The 27,528-nt window shown below is 38.9% G+C and overlaps 1 protein-coding gene across 1 annotated transcript; it reads right to left on the bottom strand.

Annotated features, from left to right (window-relative positions):
- Positions 1 to 670: 670 nt before the first annotated feature.
- mdfic (MyoD family inhibitor domain containing) lies at positions 671 to 19,727 on the bottom strand. Its single transcript, XM_039667929.2, has 5 exons — positions 19,438 to 19,727; positions 19,014 to 19,171; positions 17,130 to 17,264; positions 6,493 to 6,774; positions 671 to 2,680 (listed from the first exon to the last, which is right to left on the bottom strand). The coding sequence occupies exons 2-5, from the start codon at positions 19,102 to 19,104 to the stop codon at positions 2,430 to 2,432; spliced, it is 759 nt and encodes a 252-aa protein (XP_039523863.1). The 5' UTR covers positions 19,105 to 19,171; positions 19,438 to 19,727; the 3' UTR covers positions 671 to 2,429.
- Between the last annotated feature and the right edge of the window lie 7,801 nt (positions 19,728 to 27,528).

Below are 27,528 nucleotides of genomic sequence, written 5' to 3'. Positions count from 1 at the left end.
TTTAAATTCTATTTAAAACAGAAAACAGTTTGAACTGTAATAACACTTCAAAATATTATGGTTTACCTGAATTTTTGATCAAAGTGAGACAGACTTCTTTCAAAAACATTTAAAAAAAAATCAACAGAATTAACAGTATCGTAAATATAAACATAAATATGCACACACATTAAATGGTAGCAAAAGGGACGGTTATTTTTACTCAATAATACCCAAGAAAAGTTGAATTGCAAATATAACCGACGAAAGTGAAACAATTCTGTAAATTGACAAAAGGGCAGTAAAGTCATATCTTTGGAAGCATTATCCAGTCACCTTCCAAAACTCCTCAGCCAGTTTAATAGAACGTATAACTCCTCCAACCTTTAAATCAGTGCGACATACCGTCCTGAATCAATCACAAACCTTCAAAATCACTCTGGAGACATTACAATTTGATACGCCGACTATGATGCTAACGAATTACATTATATCTATCTCTGGACCTTGCACAGGTGAGTCAATTACCACATGCCTGAGTGTGATGGCAAACAGCCTAGCTGCACTGATGCATGACATGCACCTGATAAACATTCAGACCACGGGCGGCTTTCTGAGAAAACAAAAAACGTGTAGACGATTTTCAGTGAATAATCACACAATGCTGCATCACAAAACAGGTACAGATGTCTTAGTCTCCAGTTTTAGATTTTATTTGTAGAAAATTGTAATGTTGATGGTCCATTAACAAACCAACGCTTGGTACATAATGCAGATATTTTACAAAAAAAAAAAGTGTTTTGAGGATAAAGAAGAAACATAAAACTGTGCTGAATACAGTATGCTGAACAGATACAGATCCTAAGCTTCACATTCCTTTAAAAAAAATAAAATAAAAAACATGTTTCATAATCATGGAAACAGCATTTTTGAATGTGGAAAGCATGATTTTATTAAAAGACTTGTTTATAGACTATTACATCTTTGTCTGGTCCTCTGACATTGCAATTAGCTACAGATTTGCAATTAAATTTAAACACCGGTCTCTGAAATGCATTTTTATTTTTATCTCAATCTTTTTTAATTAGTTTCTTTTTCTCTGAGATTTTACATCAATGTATTTATGTCAATGATGTATATATTTTGCGTCAATGTATTTGTGCATTTCCATTCAAATTAATCTGAAAATCTCAAGTTTTAGTTTGCTTACTATTAAAATGCATTTGACTCAAAAAAGCCTTTACAGTAACAACAAACCTCTATAGTATCATCATAAGTCAACTATACTTTTTTCGGATTTTCAGTGTTAAAGAGCCAGTCCTGGTCAGTTTGGTCTTAAAGTGGGTCTCGTCAAAAGAGAGGTAAGGTCAGTAGAGGTAAAGTTGTTTGCGTTGAACCGGGTTCAGTTGAATATTTTAGGTCACACTGTGTTTCTGAAGTGCAGTTTGGCAAGTATGTCGTAAGCAGTTTTGACGAGATGAGTCAGACGAATCACATAAACGATGTACCGAAGGTTTTATGCGCTTTGAACAAAAAACAACCGTGTTAATGTTATGATGCTAACATAAGCTTACGTAATGCTGAAAAATGCCAGCTTTTTACAATTCACAAAGAAAGTCTCAGGCAATGCAATCTGAACTACATACAACAAATGTAACACTTTCCAATAATGTGTTCAGATATACTAAAGCAAAAAGATGCGTATCTTTAGCAGAGGCTTACTAAAAGAAAAACAAAGTCAAGTTTACTCGCAATTCGCAAGATGCATAAAGTGAATTTCTGCATCTGCTTTCTACACTATTCGGTGTATCCAGTTCTTTTGTGCATCTTTAAAGCACCAGCAAGCTAACAGCTAATGTTGTTTCAAGAGCTTAGGGACATTTAATTAAATGAGCTACAGTAGACACAGTTTAAATAAAGACTTACAAAATTGGCTATCATTTAAAAACAGCCCTCTCTTTTTCAGAAACAGTTCAAAATAAGAATTCCACTCAACACCCACAAAGGCTTGACCTCTCTGACAGTGTGAAAGCTCTGTTTCCACTCAAATTACACTGATGTGCAGTGCGACCTCAAGTGATGTGACGTCTACTGTTTTTAATTCCACCATCTGCAAGTTTTTAAAATTATAAAGTGTGAAACAAACGTCTTTGGAAACAAAAGAACCTCTGCAAAGAGATGAAATTTAGTTAAAACAGTCAAGCTCTGATATATTAAAGCATTGAATATAAAGCGCTGAATATGCTTTTGTGCACTTTTAGTCTACGAGGATATGTGAAGTACATAAATGTGTTTTTGTCCTTTTGTATGACCTTTATGGTCATTTTGAGCTCAGGAACAGACTTTTCACAAGTGTGAAATGAACACACTCAGTAGCTCTCATTCACTCACACACACACTCACTCACACTCAACATCTGTCCTGGCTCTCGCCTGCATGCATCTGGGCTTTTATGTTGGGAAACAGATTCCGCAGCACTCCATGCAGATCTCCAGGCAGTCCGAGGACTCGCAGCACGCATCCATAATGCCACAGTCCATGTCACAGGGGCAGTTGCAGTCATCTCCCAGGTCGTCTGCGCAGCAGCAGCAGCAACAGGCTTCTGACGTGCAGGTGCCGCACGACGCCTGAGCCACCACCATATTGCACAGAGTGACAAATTCACAAAACAGGCAGGCCAGGATGCAGTGGACACAGCAGTCTGCTCTCAGAGGCAGAACAAAACAAAAAACATTGAATAAACATACAAAATTATTTTAGTTTTTAAAGTAGTGTCACTTTTCTTGTGTTTTGCCATTTTGTTTGATGTTGCCAGTGGCTCAAACATTATGCACTTCAGCTTTAAAATCAAATTTAGGCTTAAAAACTAAATTTAGTTCAATATGAAAAATATATATAAAAAATAATAGAATTAATCATTTATAAAGTCTATGTATTTTACAACACTTTGTTTGTTTTAATCATACTGGCTGGCAAGACTAGAGTACGTTTGTCTACATGTGTTGCGTGTGTTTGTGTGGGAGGGTAAGACGGCGGTTCAGCAGCGGTGAGAGCAAAAGAGGAATCAGAGAAATTCAAAAGGAACAAATTCCACTTTTGGGTTGATTAGTAGCTTTGTGAATAATGGGGTTATTATCATGCAAAAGCACAGGGTCGGTCACGTAAAGCTGATTAACAGCGTCCAACATTTTCACCAGCAAATTGGCGTGTTAATGCTGTCGTTTCTCTTATCTCTGATTAACATTTAACCTTCCTCTCGCAGGTGCACCACATACGATGCCAAATTACAGTTGTTTAAGGTGACATGGATACACAGTTTTACATTGACAGGATAACAGGTTATGTTATCTATATTGTGCGCTCTCTCTCTCTCTCTAGCAAAATAAATCATATTAAAAATACAATTATTTGTCAGACTACTGTTCAGCCATCATTTGAGATATTTAATGCAAATAAATAAATAAAATCAACACAAAAATATTAATTAATATTAGCATAACCAAACCAAAAGTAACCTGTTTGTGCAATATTACATCACCCAAAATTCTGGTAGATAATTGACTTATCAAGAACTGAATCCTCAAATCGCTCAATACAATACAAATACAATACAACTCATATTTAATTAAATGGTACACAACCAGACTACAGTGTGCTAATAGATACAAGGCAGAAAAAAATGTAACCATAACAAACAGCGGCAGAACATCTTTTACTCAAACTAAGCTTCAATAATCGGCACGGCGCTCACACTGTGCTCCCGCGTAAACAGTGCCGTAGAGAATAACAGTGAACCCCTACCAGCCGGACGTGCCGCTCGGACCTCTAATCAACTGTAGAACCCAAACCGCAGTGCATCGGAGAAATCACTGCAATGTGGTGTGTATCGTTATCAGTTTAAAATGTAAATTTGCATGACTTTCATCAGTCCAGGGTGAGCTGTCAGAGAGATTGCTGGGTTTGATTGGGGCTCTGGTGGTGGTGGGGGGGGGGGGGAGCAAGGACGAGGCCTGAAGACCACTGGATGTTCATGTTTGTTTGATCAAAGTGATTTCTTTTTGTAGGCGGTGGAGCTGACCAGCGGTGGTGCTGTGCAGCCTGGACAGTGTTTGAACATGAAACAAGTTTGCATGCAGGCCCACCAAAGGCTTAAAACATCAGCTTTCTGAAAGGTCAAACGGGCGTACTTTTAGATTTCGCCTGTGCCAACTACATCAGCTACATCAACTGTTTGCTTAATTCATCTGCTTAAAGTACTCATATACAATACATGCTAATCAAAAGCGTGCACTTGCCACTTGATTACCAATTCATTTAATAAATGATTTGATTTGAGGCTTCCTATTGAACAAGTGTGAAAAATTACACGTGTCCACACAGATTATTTTTTCTTGCCCTTTTTTTTAACCAACAATTTCTTTCTAGAAACGGGTTTAAAAGCAACAGTACATAATGAATTCCCTTGGATGTATAATTTATCAGCAGCGATTAGTGTGAATCTTAAGGAATGAGAGTCTGTGTAATGTACACAGGAGACAAGCTGCCTTATCTCAGCCGCAAAACCGGCATCGCCCCAATGAGAGGGTTCATGTTTAATGTCAGCCCGAGCGGAGTATGCCCAGATTCAGCGAGGCCAAAAACAGCCCCAGCGCCTTGGAGGAAATAGTTTGAGACATCTGGAAAACTCCAAAGGCTAACATCAAAAAGAAAGGCAGCGTGACATAAAACAAGCGAGCGGTGGAGGAACGTTCAAATAAAGAAAGACTGACTGGTGCATGGGTTGTACATGGCGGCTTTAGAGACCAAATGAGAGGGAGATAAAATGAAATAAAAAAGCAGTTAATTTGAAGTCAATAAGGAAGTGAGTGCTGTAAACTTTCTGAAAGAGAACTCTGGATACGCTGGGGAAGCTGCAAAGACGGGAAAAACATGGCATTACGATGCACTGCTAATGACCGCGCTAGCTTTCTGCGTACATCCCGCAGCCTTAATTGAATTTGTCTGAGGGATTTTAGACTACTGCGTACTTGCAACACAACACAATCACAAACACGCCATCACTCAAGGTCCTAACCCACCCGCAACGGAACAAAAGATCTCTCAATTAGTTGATTTTCTGCTGGGGTTGCTGTTATCGCAGCTTGCGACGGCAGCCAAGAACACGAGGAATCGCAATCCCCTGAGCAGAGATCTTGTAAAGCTTTATTCTTCAGCTTCCCAGGCTGTTTAGAGGCTAATTTCACAGGCAAACAGATTATGGTAATCCGTGTAAACATTAAAACACAACAGCTTGCTGTTTTCCAGGGGGAAATTACTACTTGAGAGAGAACATATTGATTCAAAACACAGTTCTACAAATAACACACGCACGCACACAAGCTGTAATGAGACAGACTTATTGAACTGTTCACACACCCCCCATCTCCAATTAAGATGTGAAAACTATGACGCCTTTTAAAATACACATTTCCGTTAAATCCGTAGGGAGATGATGGTGTTTGTTACATGCACCTCTTAGTAGGTTCCTACTCGCAAATCACCTGAGTGATAAATCTGATCTAAAACTTTCCAGTGTTGAAAAAATGTTCACATTCTTTCCTTAATTTTTCACACACAGGATCAAGTCTCCCTAATAAGTGCAGGCCGATGGTTACCTTTGTGCAAATAAATCTTAAAATAAAAAAATGTATTTATTAATTAAATTATTATTTATAAATACATTACAAAAAACTGTAGCAACAGCAAACACCAATGACGTACTTTGTATTATAGAGCATTACATTTTTAACCAATAAATGATAAACGTAAATATATTCATCAAGTTTTCTCTTTCCAAACTTCCTGAAACTATTTCATGAAAACACATTTGGGCCAAGTCACTTATGGGATGATAATTCCCAAATTATCCCTTATAATTTAGCTAACTGCCAGGGCATGTTGTATGAAACATACAAACTGCTTTATTACAGAGAATCTGAAGTTCTCAGCAGGTGCAAGACTTGCTTGATTTAAAAGGGTTAAGGTATCAGACAAGCATGATTGAACATCACGCAATCCATGAGCCAGGAAAGTGGCGCTGGTACACAGAAGCAAGGCAGAGAGCCGGTCTTAATGAGAGGACACCGTGAGAGAGGCTGGCGATAGCCCCTGCTGAGGCGGGGTTGACACATGGCAGACCCCCGCTCTCCACAGTCTTGTTAAAAGGTCACACCTTGGTGACCATTACGAATGCACCAGCGATCTCCTTCATTACTGCCCTCTCCTTACCATCACACCTGACAATGTGCAAGCTGCTTTTTTCAGATCGGCCTTCTGTTTTTCCTTCCCATTTGCGAGACAATACAACACCACAGAAATAAAGAGATCAATCTAGTTGGGAGTTATGAAAGATGAAGTAAAGCAGTGCTTTTACAGGACACAGAACAGAAAGGTAACAGATTAGTTGCGGTTAAGCGGAGGGAAGAAGCACATACGAGTTTGTGTGCGAGTGTATGTGTGTGTGATGTCATGTACCCTCTGGAGTAGAGCCAGGTTTATGGGAACCCGTCGAGCTGCTTTTGCTCCTTCTGCTGCTGTTGCTGTTGACCGACAGGCTAGAGCGAAGCTTTCTCTGCACACGGTGTGAGACAGGCGATGGGTGCTTCTTGGGTTCGGCGGAGGGCGGTTGTGTGACCCCACGGGGAGTGCCATGGCCATTACTTAGCACAGTGTGCAGACCGTTCTGCTGCCTGCCAGCCTCTCCATCAATAGCCTTCTGCAGGGATGTTGCTGGCTGGGGCAGAGGCTGAGGTTGAGCTAGAGAGAGACAGAGACAGACACATATTTTTTTTAATCAACTGTTTTTGACCAGAAAGACTTGAAGGTGTCTGGATGTTATTACTAACCCAAACAAAATTAATAACCTTTATAGCATTTATTTTAATATAAAATGCAAAACAGGAAAAGTTTTATTTTAGTAAATTTTCAATTAAGAAACAAAACAGGAAATGTTGCTTAGCAAATATTCACCAAATTTTAAAAGCCAAGTTTACACAACAGTACGAGTGACATGTTGATGCATCATGCACTATAAAAATTATTCTAACTCCAGTAAACGATTATGGTTTATTAATCATCCAAGGAAGAAAGAATTGGGAAGGGGATTGGGGGACCATGCAATTACCCGTTCACATTTAAGATGGTTCAAACTAGGGGTCGACTGATATGTGATTTTCAGGGCCGATGCCAATACTGATTCTTACAGATAAAATAGACCGATAACCAATATTTTGAACCAATTAAAATTATTTTATCTGCAAATCGGTTTTGAAAATGGCCGATACCGATAACCATAAAAATGCTTAATATCTGCACCGATAATCGGTCGACCCCTAGTTCAGACTACTGCAGGTGATTGATCCCGATTTGGCTACGATGTGTGGCTCTAATGTGAGGTGCTTCCAGATCTGCTCACAGACTCAAAGGGGACTGCCCTGATAAAATCAAACATTGATATTTATTATTTTAAACAAGGATGATTATGACTACAATTACATCAGCACTTTTGCAAGGATATGGAGGTGAATCAAGCTGCTTGTTATGGTTCTGTTGGACAGCAGGGATGGCTAATGGAAGAGTGGCAAAAAAAACGACTGCCTAATCTGTCTTCTATGGACAAAGAGAAGAGCTGGGGAGAAATCGTGTCCGTTTTAAACATACCGGCTAAGTGTAGAAACTGCTAACGCTATAAGCTAACATGCTGACAGTGTTCCCAAACAACGGTGAACATTTTATCCCTTGAGGCTGTGTGTGATGCAACCAGATCTCATAATTTGGTTCAGATTTCATAATTGGTAAGGATTTTAAAAGTAGCCAGACCTGTCAAAAAAAGGAAATCCAAGGCACTCTTCTTTAGAAAATTAAAAAGCCTTTATTGGACTGGCTATATCATGATAGAAAAGTTAAAAACATGTTGGGGAAAAAAATATACAACCCACACGTAGCGGCACAAACAGCCTTCTTCAGGGTATATGTCAGTCCTGTAGTCTAAGCCCAGATTTAGTGCATCAAAGAACCGGTTTTGAATAAGAACAATATCACAATTCCCAACCCTACACTCTAAAAAAATGCTGGGTTGTTTTAACCCAATTTTGGGTCAAATATGGACAAACCCAGCTGCTTGGTTAAATTTATTAATTGCATTTTTTAATCCAACATTTGGGTTTGTCCATATTTGACCCAAAATTGGGTTAAAACAACCCAGCATTTTTTAGAGTGTAACCATAATCCATAACCTGAATACAGTATTCCTCAAACCTAAGCCAAGGTGTGACCGAAACCCAAACATGTAACAAACATGAGGAGGTGGTCATGGACAACAGTAGTGATGGCAAAGTGAGCAAGTTACACTAGTGTGCATTCAGCTCTGCTGGAAGTCTTATTGTACGCTCTTTCAGGATACGCACCTCATGTTTATTGGGCTCCTTCAAATTATTATTCATTTTCCTGCATTTTTTTGAATTATTAATTTTTACCTTATTCTTGCTTTTTGCAGAGATCTCTGAATTTTGTCTGGTGTGTTGTAAGTAGAGAGTGGATTTCCCAATGAAATCTCAGTGAAATTAGTTCTCTTAATTACTTTGTTCTGTTAGTGGGAGGTCCACACTGACTGTGCTATTATTGTTAACAAGAAAAGAAATACAGCCCACCTCTTTATAACATCATATCACCCTGGGAGGACGCTGATGTGAATGTAAAATTACAACAATTAAAAACAGGCCATGGCCAATTGTCAAACACATGTAAGGAGTCAACAGGATACTCTATTGTCTACATTTGTTTAATTATGATTCAATTATTTTCAGCAAATTTTACAATCCGTATCCCACAAATTGTGAAGTTGCTGTCAGCAAAGCTCAGGGCTGGTGACTGGAAGGTTGCTGGTCAGTGATGTTATTGTGAAGTAAAACTATTTAAAAACAGTTTTAGTTAATTGAAACAAAGCTGAAAAAAGTTAAATATAAACGTTAGATGAAAAACTTATTTTAGTTAGGCAACATTTCTAGTTTTCGTGTAAGTTTACATACTAAAACAGATATAAAAATAAATATACGCTAAATAAAAAGTGCATAAAATTACTAAAACCAACTAGAATTTTAATACAAACTGAAAGTATAAAATGTTGATGCAATAATATGAGCGCAACTAGTGGAAGTTAAAAACAAGTAGTTTTTGCAACTCGGTTTTAATAATGTTATCATATTACTCCAGAAGTCGCTACTCCATGAGTTTACTGTAAGATGCTTTAGATATACGATTACTGAAGAAAAATTTTTTTTTTTCACTTTTTCTTTTTTTTTTTTTTGCACCTAAACAACCTTCAAGGTCACAAAATCCTCAATACAAAAGCTTTCCATTGTCACTACTTGGTAACTACCTTACACACAGGAAAAGTTGAGCTTTTAAAATGTATAAAAGCAACATCAGTTAGAAGAACGCAATAATTTATTAAGTGATGTTTGTACATCAGGATAGCCCACCCGGAACAGCCTGGTGTTAAATCTCTTGCTCAAGGGCACAACGGTGATGGTTTATGGATCCCCCTATAAGTGTTTTGAACCAAACCTGATCTTTAACCACAACACTAAATTTGCCTTCTGCTTTGCCAGACAGCCTCAAAAGCAGCCCAGTAAAGGAACACGTTGCACATGCATCTTGCAATACATTCGTAGAACAACAGAACAGAGAATGTTGCGGTCATTTGGTGCACACTGATAGGATAGCACGGGCCCGACGAAAGCCCAAAGGCCAACGCAACCCAGAAGAAAAGTTACACCTCCATAAAATATAAATGTTGCTTTCAACCCAAGGCATGATAGGTGATAAAAATTGAATAGCTGCACTAAGCGTAAAAACAAGCATTGTCTCGCAAACGGTGATTGTACACAAGCTGACAGGTCGCATTAAAACACCATGTTATGGTGCAGAATGGAAGGAGGGGGGAAAAGAAAACAGTTCAAATTGGTCTTCTAACCGCTCTGCTTCCAACATATCAACAACTGTTGAGAGTGTACATTTGTAGTTGAATAATACATGGTATTCCTCTACACACGCTGTCAAACACATCACAGGCAAACAGGGGGTGAGTGCTTCTTGACTGTCTAAGCAGCATCCCAATTTGGTCCCCTGGATCTGACAGCCTCAAATATCCTGGGAGCATTTTTAAAAGGCCAGTGTTTGATGGATTCATGAAGAACACACAAATATAATTGCCATTTGTCACCGCACGTTCGGCGCACGCCCCACGCGGGGACGGCGGGCTGGGACGCCCAGGAGAGACGCCGTGCCACCGTGGAGTCGCTCTCTATGTAAAACTGTGGATAAACACCCCTTTGCCTCGGTGTCACAGAAAATAGCTCCGCTGGAAGAATTCAAAATTGCACCCCAAAGACATGGAAGCAGAGCATGGCGGACCTCCCAAGAACGAATATGTATGAACGTCAATGGCATGGAGCGGCATAAACAAGACGGCGAAAATTCGGTCAAGCAGGAGAGATGTCGGAAAGGAGGTGAGACGGGGCTGAGGATGTTCTCTCATTTGCGCTGTTCTCTATGGAGACTGAAAGGTAAAGAGAGAGAGAAAGAAAAGTAGGTCCTTGTATTTTTGCGGCTCGAGGCCTTTTAATATTTCATCCTGTGAGTGGAGCTGTTTGCTGTGCCCCATTAGGACGCCCATCAAACGGAACATACATTAATTCACTTGTCAACTCATGTCATCCAGCTAAACAGCTCCCATCCATTTCTTATCATCATCTGCTAATGGCTAACAATCATTACCTGTACAAAAGAGTTGAAAATATGCAAAGTACTGTGATGGTGAAAAACCGCTATCTTAAGTTAAAATGGTCAAGTTAGTGAAAATTTCTCTTTAAACGGCTTGATCTTTTGTAGGTTTATTTGATGTAGGGGAAAAGTTACATAGATTACGTTTTATTACAAATGATAAAATCTGTGGACAGCTCATTTGGAACCTCATACTGAACCTGTATGTATACAAACTGTATTTTATATATGTATAGGTCATCAATATATAAATAAAGGACGTCTTTCAAAAAGTCGTTTTGAAAATGTCGAAAATTATTAAAAAATGTATTTACTTTTTAAAATGTACAATAATATTTCAAAAAATAATATTCGATAAAAATAAAAACAGATAAAAAAAAGATTTTAAAATAATCCAGGCTAGGGTTGCTGCATTAGAATTTGTTTAGCTTTGTGTATTATAATATGAATGCAACACAAATATCTGTTTAATGCTCCATGGGCCAGTCTCTCTGATTGAAATGCTAATTTGCAAATGTGCACTGACCTACCAGGAGAGTTCCCACCATCTCCCAAAACAGCCCGGGGTGGCATTTCTCCTCACAAACACCTATGGCAAGCTTACACCTTTCAATCCAAAGCAATATACTCTTTCAGTTGAAATGATGTCCCCGTATTTATAGAAACAAAACCATGGGAATTTGGTTGGAGGGGAGGAAGTAGAATGAATATTATTAAAAAAGGGCTGTGACTTCAACTTCAGTATTTTAAAAATCGTTTACTGCTTGACCTTCCGACTCTGTGGCAAGGTCTTACTTCCCGAGAATTAAAATTTTCACTTAGGTGATCTATTGCCTGAGCTGGATCCATTATGTGCATAAAATGAATCTGAACCGACCAAATAAAACGAAAGGTGCAAAATGGTACACCCAGAACATTCTTGATATTGTCTTATGCACAACAGCTATGTATATTTTTTAGGTAACTTATTTAAACTTTTGTCCAATTGTGTCTTTAATACATTTATTTGAGACTACAGTGTGTCTTGATCACAGTAATTGCCCTGTTCTTTGAAGCCGCCCCAAATGTCACATGCCAGAACTGTTTTAACTCCATTACAGCACCTCCTCCGGTTTGCTGGCACCCTACAATATCTAATTTCTGAGAGACACCGTAGCTCACATCTTATTTTATACTCATTTCTAGCAGAAGATGAATAGGTAGTCACTATTACTCAGCTTTTTTTGTGCTACAGCACACTTTTAATTCTTTCTGACAATCATTTAAATTTGGCTGTTCGAATGAAACCTGCCGTAGAGATGTGACACCTGAGAAGGCGTTTAATATTCCAGGGCTACCCTCTTTCGCAGTCATTCACTGTCTGTCCCGCTCTCGCTCGGCTATTCTTTTACTCCATCTCACTGTAACAATGACAAGACGAGCCAGGCGTCTGGGATTTACTAATTTCAAATTTAGTAATTTGGCTGCTGATTGAGTGGAAAAAAATAACCCCTTCGGACCTTGTTCTGCTTAATTACATTTTATAAGGCAGCCGGCAACTCCAAAGACAAGAAGAGAGATTGTGAAGGCTTAAGCTTTTCATCTATTATACTCCTATTTCAAATCTGCATTTGCAGTATGTGGCATGCTAGCCATCAAAACCATTAAAACCCACCAGAAAACCTTATGATGGTGTGGAGCAGACACAATCCATCTGAAGTGGGGATATGCTAAACTACATATTTTAAAAAATATTTTCAAGATTTGTTATCACGACATATTTTCTTTTGTCAAATCAACTTTATAATAATTTATTTAGTTGAGATAACTTATTATTTTGAGTTTCTGATGGTTAAATTAATCTACTTCATTGTATTAACTCACTTTTTCCAGTTCAATCAACTTAAAATTTTAAGGCAACCCAGGTTACTTATTTTTTTAAGTTAAACCAACAATATTTTTTTACAGTGTAGTAATCACAACATTTTTTCTTTTGTCAAATCAACTTAAATAATTTATTTAGTTCAGATAACATATAATTTTGAGTTTCTGATGGTTAAATTAATCTCCTTCATTGTATTAACTCACTTTTTCCAGTTCAATGAACTTAAAATTTTAAGGCAACCAGGTTACTTACTTTTTTAAGTTAAACCATCAATATTTTTTGTGGTTGTTGCTGCTAAAGTAGGCCGAAACTGCAGTTTTTTATACTTTCACCTTGTTTCGAAACCTGAAACAACATTCAAGCAATCCATATCTGCACCTCCTTCCCTTCCATCCGTTTCCATCACGATGGAATGGAAGAATCCCATAAAGGCAGAAGTTCTACACAAACGTGGTTATAAAACGCACATCTTGCACAGATTTAGCCGTTTTACACAGCTACCACATTTTCTCGAAAGATCAATTATGACGTGACTCAGACCCAGCCTGAGGGAGCTGCCAGACTTCATACGTCGAGTGCTCCACCCTCCCTCCCGACAACTGCAAACAAAAAACCCCAGCAACACAGATGTGAGGAGTCTGGGGGTGTATTTTCTCTTTCAGTTACATCGGTGACTCAATGATTCCACCAATCTCAACCAAAAAAACAAAAACACACATAATCCTTGCATAAGGATTCATAGGCAGCAACCATCTTTGGAGGCCTTACAGAGGGACTCCAGGGGCAACTACAGCCAGCCAGGAGAGTTTATTAAAAATATATCTATCTATGGACAAGGTTTCTTTATTTGCTCCGTTTCAATCTCAGCATTAACTGCACTAATGTGACAGCTGTGGGTCACTGGACTCTGTCTTCAGGGTGCCAATCAAGACCTTAAGCCCGGGAATCAAGCTTAAGGACAGGGGTGCTCGTCTGTTTCTGAGAGGCTTTTTAAAGGGAGATGGCCATATCGATTTTAGCCGTGGCAGGGAGCACCGTCTGAATGGAGTCAGTCGGTGGCTCCCCGGTCACCCCCCAGTGATCAGAGGCCTGACGGAATGACCTAGCAGAGGTGCGGTGAACCTGCAAACATGCAGGGCAGGATGGGAGCACATCACGAGAGATCACTGTAATAGAAAAGGGGTTTAACCTTAATGTTGAAGCCAAAACCCTGTTAGAGGGCCAGTAATCCCTCCCGCTCAACTCTCATTTCAAGTGTTTTTCTGGCTGGAAAAGGCAGCGTTGTGCTGGGGTTGCTGCGGCGGGAGCGTTCACGCTCTCGAAGATGCAGCGCTGTGCTGTTAATCAAAGCGTGGGCCTCGAATCTACATCTTATTAACAGACAGACTCCACTTTCCACTCTATTATTCCTTGCATAGTTCAAACCCCAGCGCCGTTTCCCATAATGCCCACCCTGCGAGAGAAATAACACCGAGCTGATGGTCAATGAGTACAATCAGAAATGCTAATGGTGTGCTAAACCTATAGCTCACAGATGTGTAGATCACCTCTTATCGGAGGTCATTTAAATAAATTTCACACTCATAAATCTGCAGAGCTCCAAAAGGGCTTCGGCACTTTGCGAGGACGCTAATTGAAATGCTGGGAATTTTTACATATGAAATATGTCTACACCAAGACAATGAGGAAATAATTAGCACAGAGGTAGAATCACAATGGCCATTTTAATCAACCCCTGCGCTAGCATTTCACCCTATTTATTCCAGTTTTGATTCCATGACCCACGGCTAAGTAATCACTTGAAAATTACTCCTCTGTTCTAATGGGCTCTTGCTTTTCTGAAAAATTAGCATCTTGAATCAATCAACTCTTTCTGATCGAAATTAAGGCACTCTTCAAAAGTGAATGCAGGTGAAATGCATGTGATTTGATTTTGAGGATTAACAGCAAAGCTAAATTATGAATGTCAACAATAAATACCTCATCCTGAACCTAATGTAACCCCTGCGTGAGACAACAAAAATTCCACACATAACGCAGAGGCGTTGTCATCGTACAGAATGATGTAAATAAAAAATGAATTCATTCAATGAATTATTCAGTGATTAAACACCTCTCGATCATTACATCATTACCCTGAAATTCTTACAGGCCAGAACAAGTTTTTCTGTCGTTCAGCTGAGAGGTTCGCCACATCCCACACATATGAGACTGAATGTGTAATGCGTTTGTTCTCGTGTCTCTACTGGACTGTCTTTTTGGAGCCTAATAGAGAAGTATGCGATTACAAATGACACCGATAACTCAAGCAGAGGACATTTAACCGTAGTCCATTTTTATCTGCCCATGTAAGTCAATGGACAGTGCTGAATAAGTGCGATTCATCTTTAGACAGTGAATTCTGCTAGCAAATTAAAATGGAAATATGATAATAAAAAAATATATATATTTAAACTGTTGTAAAGTGGCCAGTCAAGTTGATTTTCTATAGATTTCCCGCTCATACTTCCCAATCCAATTAGTGCACTGCCTTACAGCCCTGCTCCATCCATACTTAGCCAGACAGCCCCTTATACTGTACATGGTTTAGTCACATATTCTAGAGCCGTATGCAGATATCCGATCACTTATAATTATTTGAGATTTAAAACTAGTCAAAGTGAACCAAATGATTTGGGTTCTGTAAAATCTATTATGCTCACCAAGGCTGTATTTATATAACAAAAAGTACTGTATTGAAATATTAATAGAGTTTAAAATAACCATTTTATTAACTTATTCATTCATTATTCATGTGCTGGTAAATCAGAGATTTCAGCCTTTCTCTGACGAAGCTCATGTTGCGTAACGGTGTTGGAGACTGACAAGTAAGAGAAGAAATTGTTGAAAAAAGTCATTATTTTTGTGCACAAAAAGTATTCTCGTCACTTCATAACATTAAGGTTGAACAACTGTAGTCACATGGACTGACAAAGTCTTTACTACCTTTCCGGGTCTTGAAAGTGGTTATGAAAGTGGTTGCTGTCTCTGATTTCATCTAAAATATCTTAATTTGTTTTCTGAAGATGAGCAAATGTCTTAAGGGTTTGGAAAGACATGAGGGTGAGTAAATAATGACAGAATTTTTAATTTTGAGTGAACCAACCCTTTAATTTGAAATTGAAATGTAAATTTACTTGTTACTTTTGATCAATTGAATGTGTTCTTGCTGAATAAATGTATTAAATAAAAGAAAAGTTCTTTTATGGCAAACTTGCATCTTCTGTGGAACGAGTTTGCACAGTCCATCAGATTTCCACACAAAGAGACTGTGGGAAGTGGGTGTGTCAGGACTTTTTCCCCCTCCAGAAACAAGTGGTGAGAATTTTCCAAACACATCCTTTGTTTCAAATCTTTGTTTCCCTAATTATTTCCAACCGACCAAGTAGTGATGAGTGAGATTTTCCATCACTCCTCATCCATTTGACTAAAACAATACCCTGACTTAGTTCTGATCCACCATTGATCTCATGCAGAGGAACAACCTCCAAGATGTTATCAAGCTCAACATTTTTAGGTACACAAACCCATATAAGCCGAACAAGAAAAGTCTCTATGATGCAACTCCATGCTTTACCAGGTAAGAGAGATACTATTTGAGTACATTCTAGTGCTCAGCCTTGATTTCAAAATCCAGGCCAACCAAGGGCCAAACCTCAATGGGATATCCTTGCTCACAAAGCTTTCAAGACTTTGGCAGGAGAACAACTGAAAGTAACAACTTCACTGCAAGTTGGTTCAAATTCAAAGACACTGGTTCAAATCCGGTACATTTAATCAACACTTCACTAAAACTAATGCTACTGCACCTATAGCATTATCTTACCAATGAAAATAACAGAGCAAAGCGCAGATTACGCATTATCATAATCTCAAATCAAAGATAAACCCAAAGGCAAAGTATATCAGCGCAGCAGTAAATAATGAAACAAATTATCAACACAGTAAACGTTTTAAAATCACATCAGTGATTTCCAGATGTAAGCTTCAGTTTTCAGTAGCGCAGAACTGTAGAAAATGCTGACAAAGGTTGACGTCAGTTGATAATCCAAATGAGATTGGATCGCAAACCCTTTTGAAGTTTATGGTAAAGTATAGACTGGTAACAAATTAAATGCTTTATATGGAAACAGATCTATTTCACATATACATCACTGACTGATAAAAAAAAGGTTCAAGACTAGATATTTCTGATTGGATAAAACTGATAAGAGAACCGTTTTTTTTTTTTTTTTCCTGCCGACATGGCATCTGCTTGGTTATAGAAAGAGAAAGCCATGAATCATACTCAGTCGAGTGAAGACGATACTTGCAGGCAACATTGGCCAAAAATATGCAAAAACAACAGTTACTGGAATCTAGCCAATGATGTCAAGCAAGTATGACTAACATGTGTTTGTAGACTAACACATTTGTCAGCACTTACTTCTAACAAGACCATCATGGGTGTGGTTCTCGCCTGTCATGTGACCCTGCTCGTCTGAAGTGTGATCTCCTGGTATCGGAGTTCGGGATGTTTCTGTAGCATCTGAGGATTCATCAGAGCAGCTGTTGCATTTATCTGGGCAAACAAAAAAATGAACAAAACACAGTCATATTTTAAATCTCAGAGTTTAGCTGCCAGAAGCCAAGCATGCAAAAGGCCAATATTGACTCGCCTAAGTCTCAAGAATAGAAAGACAAGCTCTAATTTGCCAGATAAAACAGATGCCTTTGGTGAACAGTTGCAAAACCGTGTGGGCGGATCAGGTAGGCCCAGGCCAGAACTCTGGATCTCATTTTCTCGATTCTGCTCCTGGGTACACAACACCTGCCAAGGTTTTTACAGCTATAAAGAGCGCATTCATCTAAATTGGAAAATGGATGTGGGCAAAACCTGCCTGATAGGCATACAAAGACATAGGCAACCTTTAAACGCTGCACTTAAACTTATTCAGCTCCCAATTCCATGGAGTAAACGAGATGGTGCGCTTCTCTGATTCGTGCTATTTGTGGCGGCCCTGGATGTGGCCGCACACGTACAGTACAGAGGCTTGCTCATTTATTTAGTATTGTCAAAGCAGTTCTGTTGCACAAACCTGTACTTTTCCATCACTCAAGTGCATTCTGGGAAAAAAAAGCATGTGACTCAGCAAACAGAAGCTTGTTTTCACTTTTGGCGAGCATAGAGTGTTTGGTTTAGTTCATTTTTTTTTCTTTTTTCTACAGCCCTCGTTACAGCGTATTATGGGACAAGATCAATACAATACAGTACCTCTAGATACAGAGATTGATATCACTTCATCTGGGCTTGAGGCTGATGAATGGAAACCCTTTATTCCAGCCATGACTCCTCAAATGCACATACTGTACCAGCAGCCTTGTGATGCATCGCTGTATTTAGTGATTACAGTTTGAAATAAATTGCTCTATTCTCTAAGCATACACAGTCCCCGGGGAGGGAAATCCAGTCTTAACGGAGAGACTTTGAAGGCCCTACAAAAATCCATTTGTCACCGGAACCTGTGATTGCTTACTTTGTCCTACTTTGCCATTTTTTGACAGTGCTATAATGATGCTTGGTATAAATAGGATGGTTAACGGTTCAGTGCCTAAGAAAAAAAAAAGAAGAAGAGGGGGGCCAAGCTTATTTTACATGTGATAATCTCACAAGCAACTAGAAAGTTAATTAAAAACTATAATTGGCAGTGGTTCCTGCTAATAGTTACCAAGGCGCTCCTTCAATCTTTATTGGAAAATAATGAAAACATTATCATGCCTACTGGCGCAACATACATGCGGGGAATCTGTTTGCTAGTTGCCATTTATGCAAGTCAGTTACTGGTGGGACACCAGGTAAAAATCAGGAGATAAATCAGTCAACATTATTAATGATTGTCAATAAGGTCATTCAGCAAATATTTTCAATTGCCTGAAATAATCACAATGGATGTGGTCAAGAGATTTAACATGTTAAAAAATAATTAAAAAAGGAAAACTGCTCTAACAATCAGTGTCAAATTTAGGCAGATGATCTGTCAGTTTTAAGTCAAATCCAGACGCAGACCTAAAATTATCAAACTGAGTTATATTAGTAATTGTTTAGAGGCACACACATACACAAGCAATCCCGTCAATATAAATAAAAAGTCAAGTGTGAAGCTTCTATGTTGCTTTATTGTGCAAAAACTCACTTTTTTCCACAGACCATCAGAGTATAGGCTACTACTTAGCCAATACAAACATACAAAACACCATTTTGTGCAGCAAAATACACTAATTAGGTATTCAACTGAATATGAATCTCACAAATAGAAACTTAATCTCTTACCTCTGTTTGACAGAAGTTGGTTTGTCTCCTCATGAAGCTGCTTTTTTGGCCCTTCAGGCCCCTCCGGAGGTAAAATAGTCTCCGAGGACATGAGCCAGATGTTTAGATACTAAACACACCACAAAAACAACACTGCCCCACGCAATTAGCCCTCAAACCTGTAAGATAACAACAAACTATTATGATAACATCAAGCGCTGATACACTGCGTCAAAGTAAACAAACGCGACCAATATCTTTCCTATGAAGTGACGTCATCCACCGAAATGTCGTTAAACTCGGTGGAAAGTTTTTCTTAGGTTTGTTCTTCTCTAACGAAACTAAAAATCTCGCAAACACACTCCTAAATATCTTACCAACTTTTTAAGTCAATATGATTTGTTTGGCAAGCATGTAACAGATCATTTCAAAGTTGGTTGATTACCTTTCAAACATGTCAACTGAGAAACTCCTTTATTCGCATCCTTTCTCCGGCAAAACCGGCGTGCCGTTAGGAAAAGTTTCCTTAATACCCTGCTTAGAATCAAAACTCCGTAAAAACTATCAGATACCTCCCCAAAATAGTGCAAAAATCCCTGTCAGGCAGACGCTGGATAGTGAGTTTGTGCGCGAGAGTCCCGCGCGCTCGAGCTCCTGCTCCTGGAGAAACTTTGAGCTGAAACATTTTCATCACATCCGGATTCCGATGATCACAACCAGCTGCATTCATACATTCAGAAGTTCCAGCCGAGACTGTGTGAATTGTTCGTGAGACTGTTTATAAAAGAGCATGTCTGTCTGTCTCTCTCTCTTAAGAGTTTACCTAGCGATATGAAGGAGCACGACTTGACTTCTGTTGTTCCCATTCAGACGAGAACCATCAAACTTCTTGATTTGTTTTTTTTTATTATTATTTTTATTACCAGCCTCAGCAATTTCCCTGATATCATATAAATGAATAGGCTTGCCTTACATAGACTTTAATAATAGACTTTCTGTTCTGACCCTTTTCAGTTTTCAAAAGGATTCCTTATTTATGATGAATATGGTAATTATTAACAGTAGCCTATCTTTAATAAATCTACACTCAAATAAGAGTTCACACAGAAAATAGCCCACAGAGTGCGTGCCATTTTTGTTTATTATTGCATTGCCTTGTGTTTTATGGTTAAGGGAAATTTAAAGGGATAGCCAAAAATAATAAGAATAAAAAAATACAATTCTGTCATTAATTACTCACCCTCATGTCATTCCAAACCCGTTTACGTTTACGCAAGAACCAATGATGTTCATTCTGTTCAATGTTTATACAGTAGGTGGATAAAAGCCTAATCTGATCATCATAAAGAAGTGATTGTGTCTCTTCAGAAAACTTGTATCCGCCCAATTCATATAGATTATTAATATGTAAGACTGGAAAATTGTGCGGTCTATGAGACGAAGGACCTTGGCAAACTAACATTTGAACTCTCACACACACTTGTTCCCCACATCCCCCACTCTTGCATAGATCACCCAAACTCACATAAGAATCCATAATTTTAATTTGAACAACTATCAACTATCATGTGTTTATACATGTGTTTAGTATTATTTGAAATGTCTACAAGTGTGACGGTACAAGTGTCCTATTTCCAAATATGTAAAACAAAAGGTAATAATGTTTTCAAGTGTATTTTGATAACATACCCACAAAGGAGGGTGGATGGGTAAACCCTCCTGCTCTCAGAAGGTGTGAACTCAATGCTAATTTCCACTGTTAGAAAATACCACTATACCTTCAGCCCCAGTAAGTTTGGGGAGGGTGAAGACAGTAAATTTCCACTGTAAACTCATGTTTACATATAAAATGAGGTCTGGCTATATAATGAAATGCAGCGGCAGGATCAGGGCTTTTCTGTATCGGGTAAAGGATTTTCTTATTTGTTCTAGAACATTTGATGGTTTGCATTGATTATCTTTCATTTGATTATGAAATTGTAATAATACATTTACCTGACATAATTAATCGTTATATTTGATTATTCTAACAGACTTTATTTTCATTAGAGTTAAAAGGAATGGTCAAACATTCACATAGATTTAATGATGCACAGACATCATTGAAAAACCTTTTCATTTATGGAGTCAGATGAAATAACGAGTTAATACATAAGATAAAATGGATTGCATTTAATTAAAAGTCCCTTTGCCATGAGAAAAGACAGAACACGTGTGAGACCTCTAATCGAATACCGCCATTGGATCGAATTAGACAGCCTTACATACATACAGTATATACTTCCTGTTGCGATTGAATCACTGCTTACTCAGAGTCTTTAAAACCTTTACATTTTCAGCTGTCTGAAATCTGCACGCATATACACAAAGAGCCCTCAACTGATTCAGTCCATTCTCGTGGTGGCCTTGCTAGTGCATAAAGCCTATGAGCATGGAAGTGATTGATGTGAAATATGCCCTCCTCATTGACTGGGTGAACTCCATTTTCTGCTCCTAATACAGAAATCACTCCAGGTCTGTGGCATAATGATTTACGATGAATCTGTGTCAATGTTGAACTCACAAACCCCACCTAATCCATCTTGCAAAGACCCTCCTCGCTGTGAAGAAATGCTGCATTCTCCATTTATAAGTGTTGAATCTATTACCCCACTGATTGGTAATAACTTTCGGCCTTTGCGCCCCTTAGACAGTGATTACTCGGATACTGATGCTCTTTGAGACCCGGCACCGAAGGTAAAACTCTGTATCAGTAGGGCTAAGTTGACCCACCTTGCTTTCAAAGTTATCACTTTGAAAGTTACAACTATTGTTTAAGGAATAGTTGACTGGAAAATACTGTCATTATGTAAACCAAGAAAGTATTCAATTTGACTCTGAAGCCATAATCGTGTGAGAAACAGAAGATGAATGTGTCATTTTGTTATATGTGTTATTTTGTAATTATACTGACTTCTTTCATAATCTTTCATGATGGAAAGGCGCACCACTGCCCTGAGATATGATTCAATAATGGCAGAATTTTATTTTTTGGGTGCAAACAATTCCGTTAAAGGAGAACTCTGGCGCAAAATGAACCTTTGGTCTAATAAAACATTGGTACCATAGTCGACCGTTCTCTTGGATTTGTTTTCATGATAATCGAATGTAAAGAGTTTTATCTCTAAAAGCTGTTTAGAGTATAACGCTAGTATATAGGGCATAGAGTAAGCAAAAAGAAAACGTTAGTTTATACCACTAACAAGGCTCAAAATAGACCCACACTAACACAGTAACATAATGAGGGTCCCTACATGCAAAACGAAGCATTGAGAACGTTGTAAGTGTATAGACCGTTTAATAAGAAGATACTTTATAAAGACAGTTCACTTTGTGTATACAGGTGGCGCCATCTTTGGAAAACAGTCTCGACAAGTCGAACCACGAACACGTGCCAAGTGAGCTGAACTGTATGAAGTTTCATCGAACTTCTGAACTGTATGAACGGCGTTCGTGGTTCGACTTGTCGAGACTGTTTTCCAAAGATGGCGCCGCCTGTATATACGAAGTGAACTGTCTTTATAAAGTATTTTATTATTAAACGGTCTGTACACTTACAAAGTTCTCAATGCTTCGTTTTGCATGTATGGACCCTCATTATGTTACTGTGTTAGTGTGAGGCTATTTTGAGCCTTGTTAGTGGTATAAACTAGCCATTTCTTTTTGCTTACTATATGCCCTATATAGCGTTATACTCTAAACAGTTTTTAGAGATAAAACTCTTTACATTCGATTATCATGAAAACAAATCCCAGAGAACGGTTGACTATAGGTACCGATGTTTTATTAGACCAAAAGTTCATTTTGTGCCCTCCTTTAATATATAAAAAGAAAGTATAAAAAACACTATGTTTCCATGAAGAACCTTTAACATCCATGGAGGCTTTTCCATTGCACAAAAGCTTCTTAGATATAGATTATTAAAATGTTCTTCACACTTAGTTCTTTTGGGAACCAAGAATGATTCTTCTGTGCCATTTACTGTGAAAACTACCTTTTGGAAACGGTGAAGTTTCTCGAACATTCCCATTTGAATATTTCATTGTGTTTCGTTCACACGGGACAGCGGTTCTATGACTTCCTGTGTATTCCACGGTGACACCCCTGACAAACATTTATCTTGTGTTAAATCATGCGCTTCTGAGCCGGAATAAGTAACTGAAGTCACAGAGAGTGCGTGAAGCCGTCATGTCGTGTCACTGTTGTGTCAGCAAAGCATCTGTCAGAGTCACATTTCAGAGGAAAGGGGAAACGTCTCTATTGACTTCATCTGTTTGTGTGGCAGGATGCCTGATTGCTGAAACACTGCCAAATCACCCTGGGTAATCCCGCTCGATGGAGTCCCACCGAACGCTGGGGTTCACAGTGCATGCATGCAAGAAAACAGCCTGTCACCACAACAACACTGCTGACAAAAAGCCACCTAGCGTGATGTAGTAAATATTTGAGCAATCACAGCAGGCGTGGAGGAGGAACAATCAGCAAGGAAAATCTAAACTTGACCAATTTTTTTTTAAGGAAGCTACACTAACCCAAGCCAACTTAAAATAGTTCATCGAGTCATTCTCACACTGCAAAGTAATTAGCATATGAATAACTGAGTATGAGATATGTGTTCGCTCAGAGATCCGCCTACTGGAGTCTCTTAAGGTACCCAACTTTGAAGTTGGCGATTTCCTCAACTTCTAGATTGGCTTTGCTGAGAAAACTGTGCCACTCAATTATACCTGTTATTCATCAAGGAGAACAAATTGCTGGAAGCAGGCGAGCGGGCAGCGAGGGAGGGTTACCTGTAGCTAACAAAAAGCCGCAGAAGGCCCCTCGTGGAGCGGCGCGACTCTGCTCTCTGTGTTCTTACCATTTGGTTTTTGTTATGGAATTAAAATTTCACACCAAACGGGTAGAAGGAAACGTGGTGGAATAGGAAACCTGTAATTAGCACTAATGAGCTTATTCTTGGGGTCTGTGATTGGAATAAAAATGCGAGACTTACTGATTCTTTTCCCATCTCGACTTTAATGGCCAGCAAAAGAAAGGTGTCACTTTGAACCACGGCGCAGCCACAATGCACATCAGTAACTGATCAAATCTTCAAAGAAAGCTTGCGGCAGTCTCAGCTGAATATATAAAAAAACGTAATAAGTCCCTCTTTGAAGCCGAGAGAAAGCCCCCCTACTTCTCAAGCGGACCATGAAAACTGGACGAACCCTGGCGACCTGGATGATTAATGGCGTTTGGGTTATTTTTGACGATTTTTTTCTCAGATTCGTACTCCTTTTTTAGCTCGCTCTCTGATCAACATGCTGACGGCACTTGTCGTCTGTTTTATCAGCAGGGAGATGTTGTTTCAGTCGTGCTAAGTCGAGGGACATTATCAGGGCAGCGCGAAGGTGGCACGGATAAATAAACTCATTAAAACAACAGGCCTCGTGATTAACGATGTGTAATTGCTTTGATAGAAATGAAAACAAACATCATTTATAGCACGGCGAGAGAGAGAGAGAGAGAACAGTGGAGCGGCTTATGTAGGCTAATGCACATCTGGAAGGAACTGTTCAACCACTGAAATATGCAGGTGTAATCAGTAGCAAATGTCCACACCGACATGTTTCAAGTTCATAAATATGTATCTCTCAAATAAGAGGAATGTTGTTTTCTCTGGGCCTGAGAGCTGTTAGGTAACTAATAACATATTTTTGAAGTAAAAGGCCATCGCAGTGTCTGCTGGGAAGACCGGAGCGTGCGGTACACGTGAACAGCTGCAAAATAACTTGTGATCAAAGTGCAAAGCCATATGCAGAAAATCTGACCCAGTTGACATTTCACTAACTACCTAAAATATATGTCAAATTATCCAGTCTGTCGCAATACCGCAGGTTTGCTTTTAAGGACGTGGGTGTTCATGTATATTTAAACAGAGAAATCTTTGGAAAGGAAGATACATTCTCGGTAAAGAAATCCAAAACCATCCCATTTACTTTCTTGATACACATTCCTGACCTCACTGTACCAGATTTATCACTATCCATTTACCATTTATATTTTATTTAAGTTCATGCAGAATCGAAGCCATGAGCTTGGTGGTAATATGGTAATGTGGTGAGTTACAGGAACTCTATACTTCAAAATGTTAATCAAAAACTCTTTCAACATGCACACATGCATGCACAATGACTTCATAATGATATTTTGATATTTCCATTGTTTTTCTGTGTAAGCATCTCACGCTCTCGCTCATGACAATTGTTAAAACGCGGCGCTCAAGTTAAAAGAACGTTATAAAAAGACACACACTGCCCTGTGACAGTGTTTTTAAATGCAAAAATGTGTTCTGTGAATAGTCCCTACGACTAGAAGAATGCTCATAAGCAAATGCGAACCTTCTGTCACTTTCCACATTTTTAGTGCAATATGCATCATGCGCTATTGTGGTAGTAACAAAACTTGTTTATTAAACACCACAATTCACATAACAAATGCAAAAAATAAATGTGAAAGGAAAAACAGTAATTAGAGAAGTAAACATGTTTATATTTAAAGTAGTTAAATAACGAACGAATTGACTCGGAAAAAGATTCGTTCATTTCACACAGAACAGAGCAAGGCGAACATTTGAGCTTATAAAACTCAAACTTTGTTATTATTTATTAAATGAGCGATCTGGAATCGTTTAAAGCCCTTTGAACAGTTTGAAGTTTGCACTGAAAGTGTTTTTAGGACCTTGAACCGTTTGGTTCCCAATGAAGTGCATTATATGGAGAAAAATACTGGAATGTTTTCATCTAAAACCTCAATTTCTTTTCGACTGAAGAAAGAAAGACATGGACATCTTGGATGACATGGGGGTGAGTAAATTATCAGCAAAAGTGTTTTCAAAAGTGAACTACTCCTTTAAACCAATATATTAATAACTCCAAAGCTACACAGAAGTCTCTGTATAAATATGCAAGGCCTATAACAGGCCTTTTACTTTTTTTGTTTTTGCTTCTGACATCATCCCAGCTACAGCCGCATATGTGTTTGGATTCATCTTAATATCTCTGTGCATTATTATTATAATCTATAAGGCACTTGTTTATTGGTATGGTAGTGTTCTAATCTCAGTTGTTTATTGTGACTCGCAGATGTGGATTTAACATAAACATTAGCTGGTATCACGGGTCGCGTACAGGCAGGGGGCGGCCGGCATTTATTCCAGGCATACGTGACGCCCCATATTCACACTGTTCTGTAAGCCACCTCACGCTGAGCATACATACCCTTGAGTCCTGTTAACCCACCCCTGGGTAACCGCAGATCAGTCGGGACACACACGCTCATGCACGCGCGTTACGGAGAGAAGCCTCCATGCATTATTGAAATTCAGAGAGAGAACACTAGCATTTCCACCCACTCTGATTAATTTAATGCTCTCCCTAAGTCCAAGATTAGGGCTCTGGCATAGGTCGTTATTAAATATTGAAAATAGGAAAGTGCAGGAATATTCAATCCTTTTTTTAAAAATCAGAGTTTTAATTTACCTCATGTGGCGGCCGCCTCGGTCACCTGCCGAGAGAGAATCCACACCGCATCACCACATGCATGAAGCCGGGCTTGGCGAGGTCGTTCCAATTTATAGAACGGGAGTCAAATATTTATCCAGTTGATGAGGCAAACGCAGCGTGCCGCACTGACAATAATTAAAATCCGGCCCAGACAAAGGTGAACACCTGATCATTTCTAATAGTGTGTATTCGTGTGGTCAGGCCTGGCGCTGCTGAATTCAGTCGCTGCCTGCAAAGTGTGAAGCAGTCTGAAGTGTATTTACAATACGGTAAACACAGCACGTTGGGCCCGACATTCGTCAGAGCGAATGTTTCTGTGTGGTTCGCCGTTATTAAACTGTTTAAATCACGTCGTTCAGGCTATTTTAAAAACTCTAGCCACCCACTTCAGAGCAGAGCTTTGGAGCGACTGAGTAAGAGGAGGCTCTTTCATTTTATTGCTCTTTTAATTTCCTCTCCTCCTCTTCAGAATGTGAAGAACAGCTTTGACTTCAGTACGGCTGGTGCTGTACGAGTAAAGAGAGAAAACCTGTAGGACATTAGGCAAGATTTTGTAGATTTGTAACTTCATAATCTGCTAACGGTCTCACAAATCAATCAATCAATCAATCAATCAACCAACCAATCAAGTCCTGCTGAGAGTCCATGCTTTCTTTGACCGAGAATCAGTCTGCAACTCAAACCCTCTGAGAAAAAAACAGAAAAAAACAATGAGACACCCTACCCTATCTCACGACCAATTCGTACGAATTCGTACGATTTGTCTAAACCCACATGACGTTTATGTTTAGGGGCGGGGTCAGGGGTAGGTCATTCCTACGAATTCATACGAATTGGCTAATTCGTAAAATATGTACGATTTAGCAAAATTGTGCTAATTTGTACGAGTGAAGGTCGTACAAATTGTTACGAATTAGCCACCTCGTAAAATTCGTACGAGTTCCCGTGAGAAC

This window comes from Pimephales promelas, chromosome 24 (genome assembly GCF_988280905.1).
Source record: "Pimephales promelas chromosome 24, fPimPro1.hap1.1, whole genome shotgun sequence".
Classification (NCBI taxonomy): domain Eukaryota; kingdom Metazoa; phylum Chordata; class Actinopteri; order Cypriniformes; family Leuciscidae; genus Pimephales; species Pimephales promelas.
This window is presented reverse-complemented; position numbering and strand designations above follow the sequence as displayed.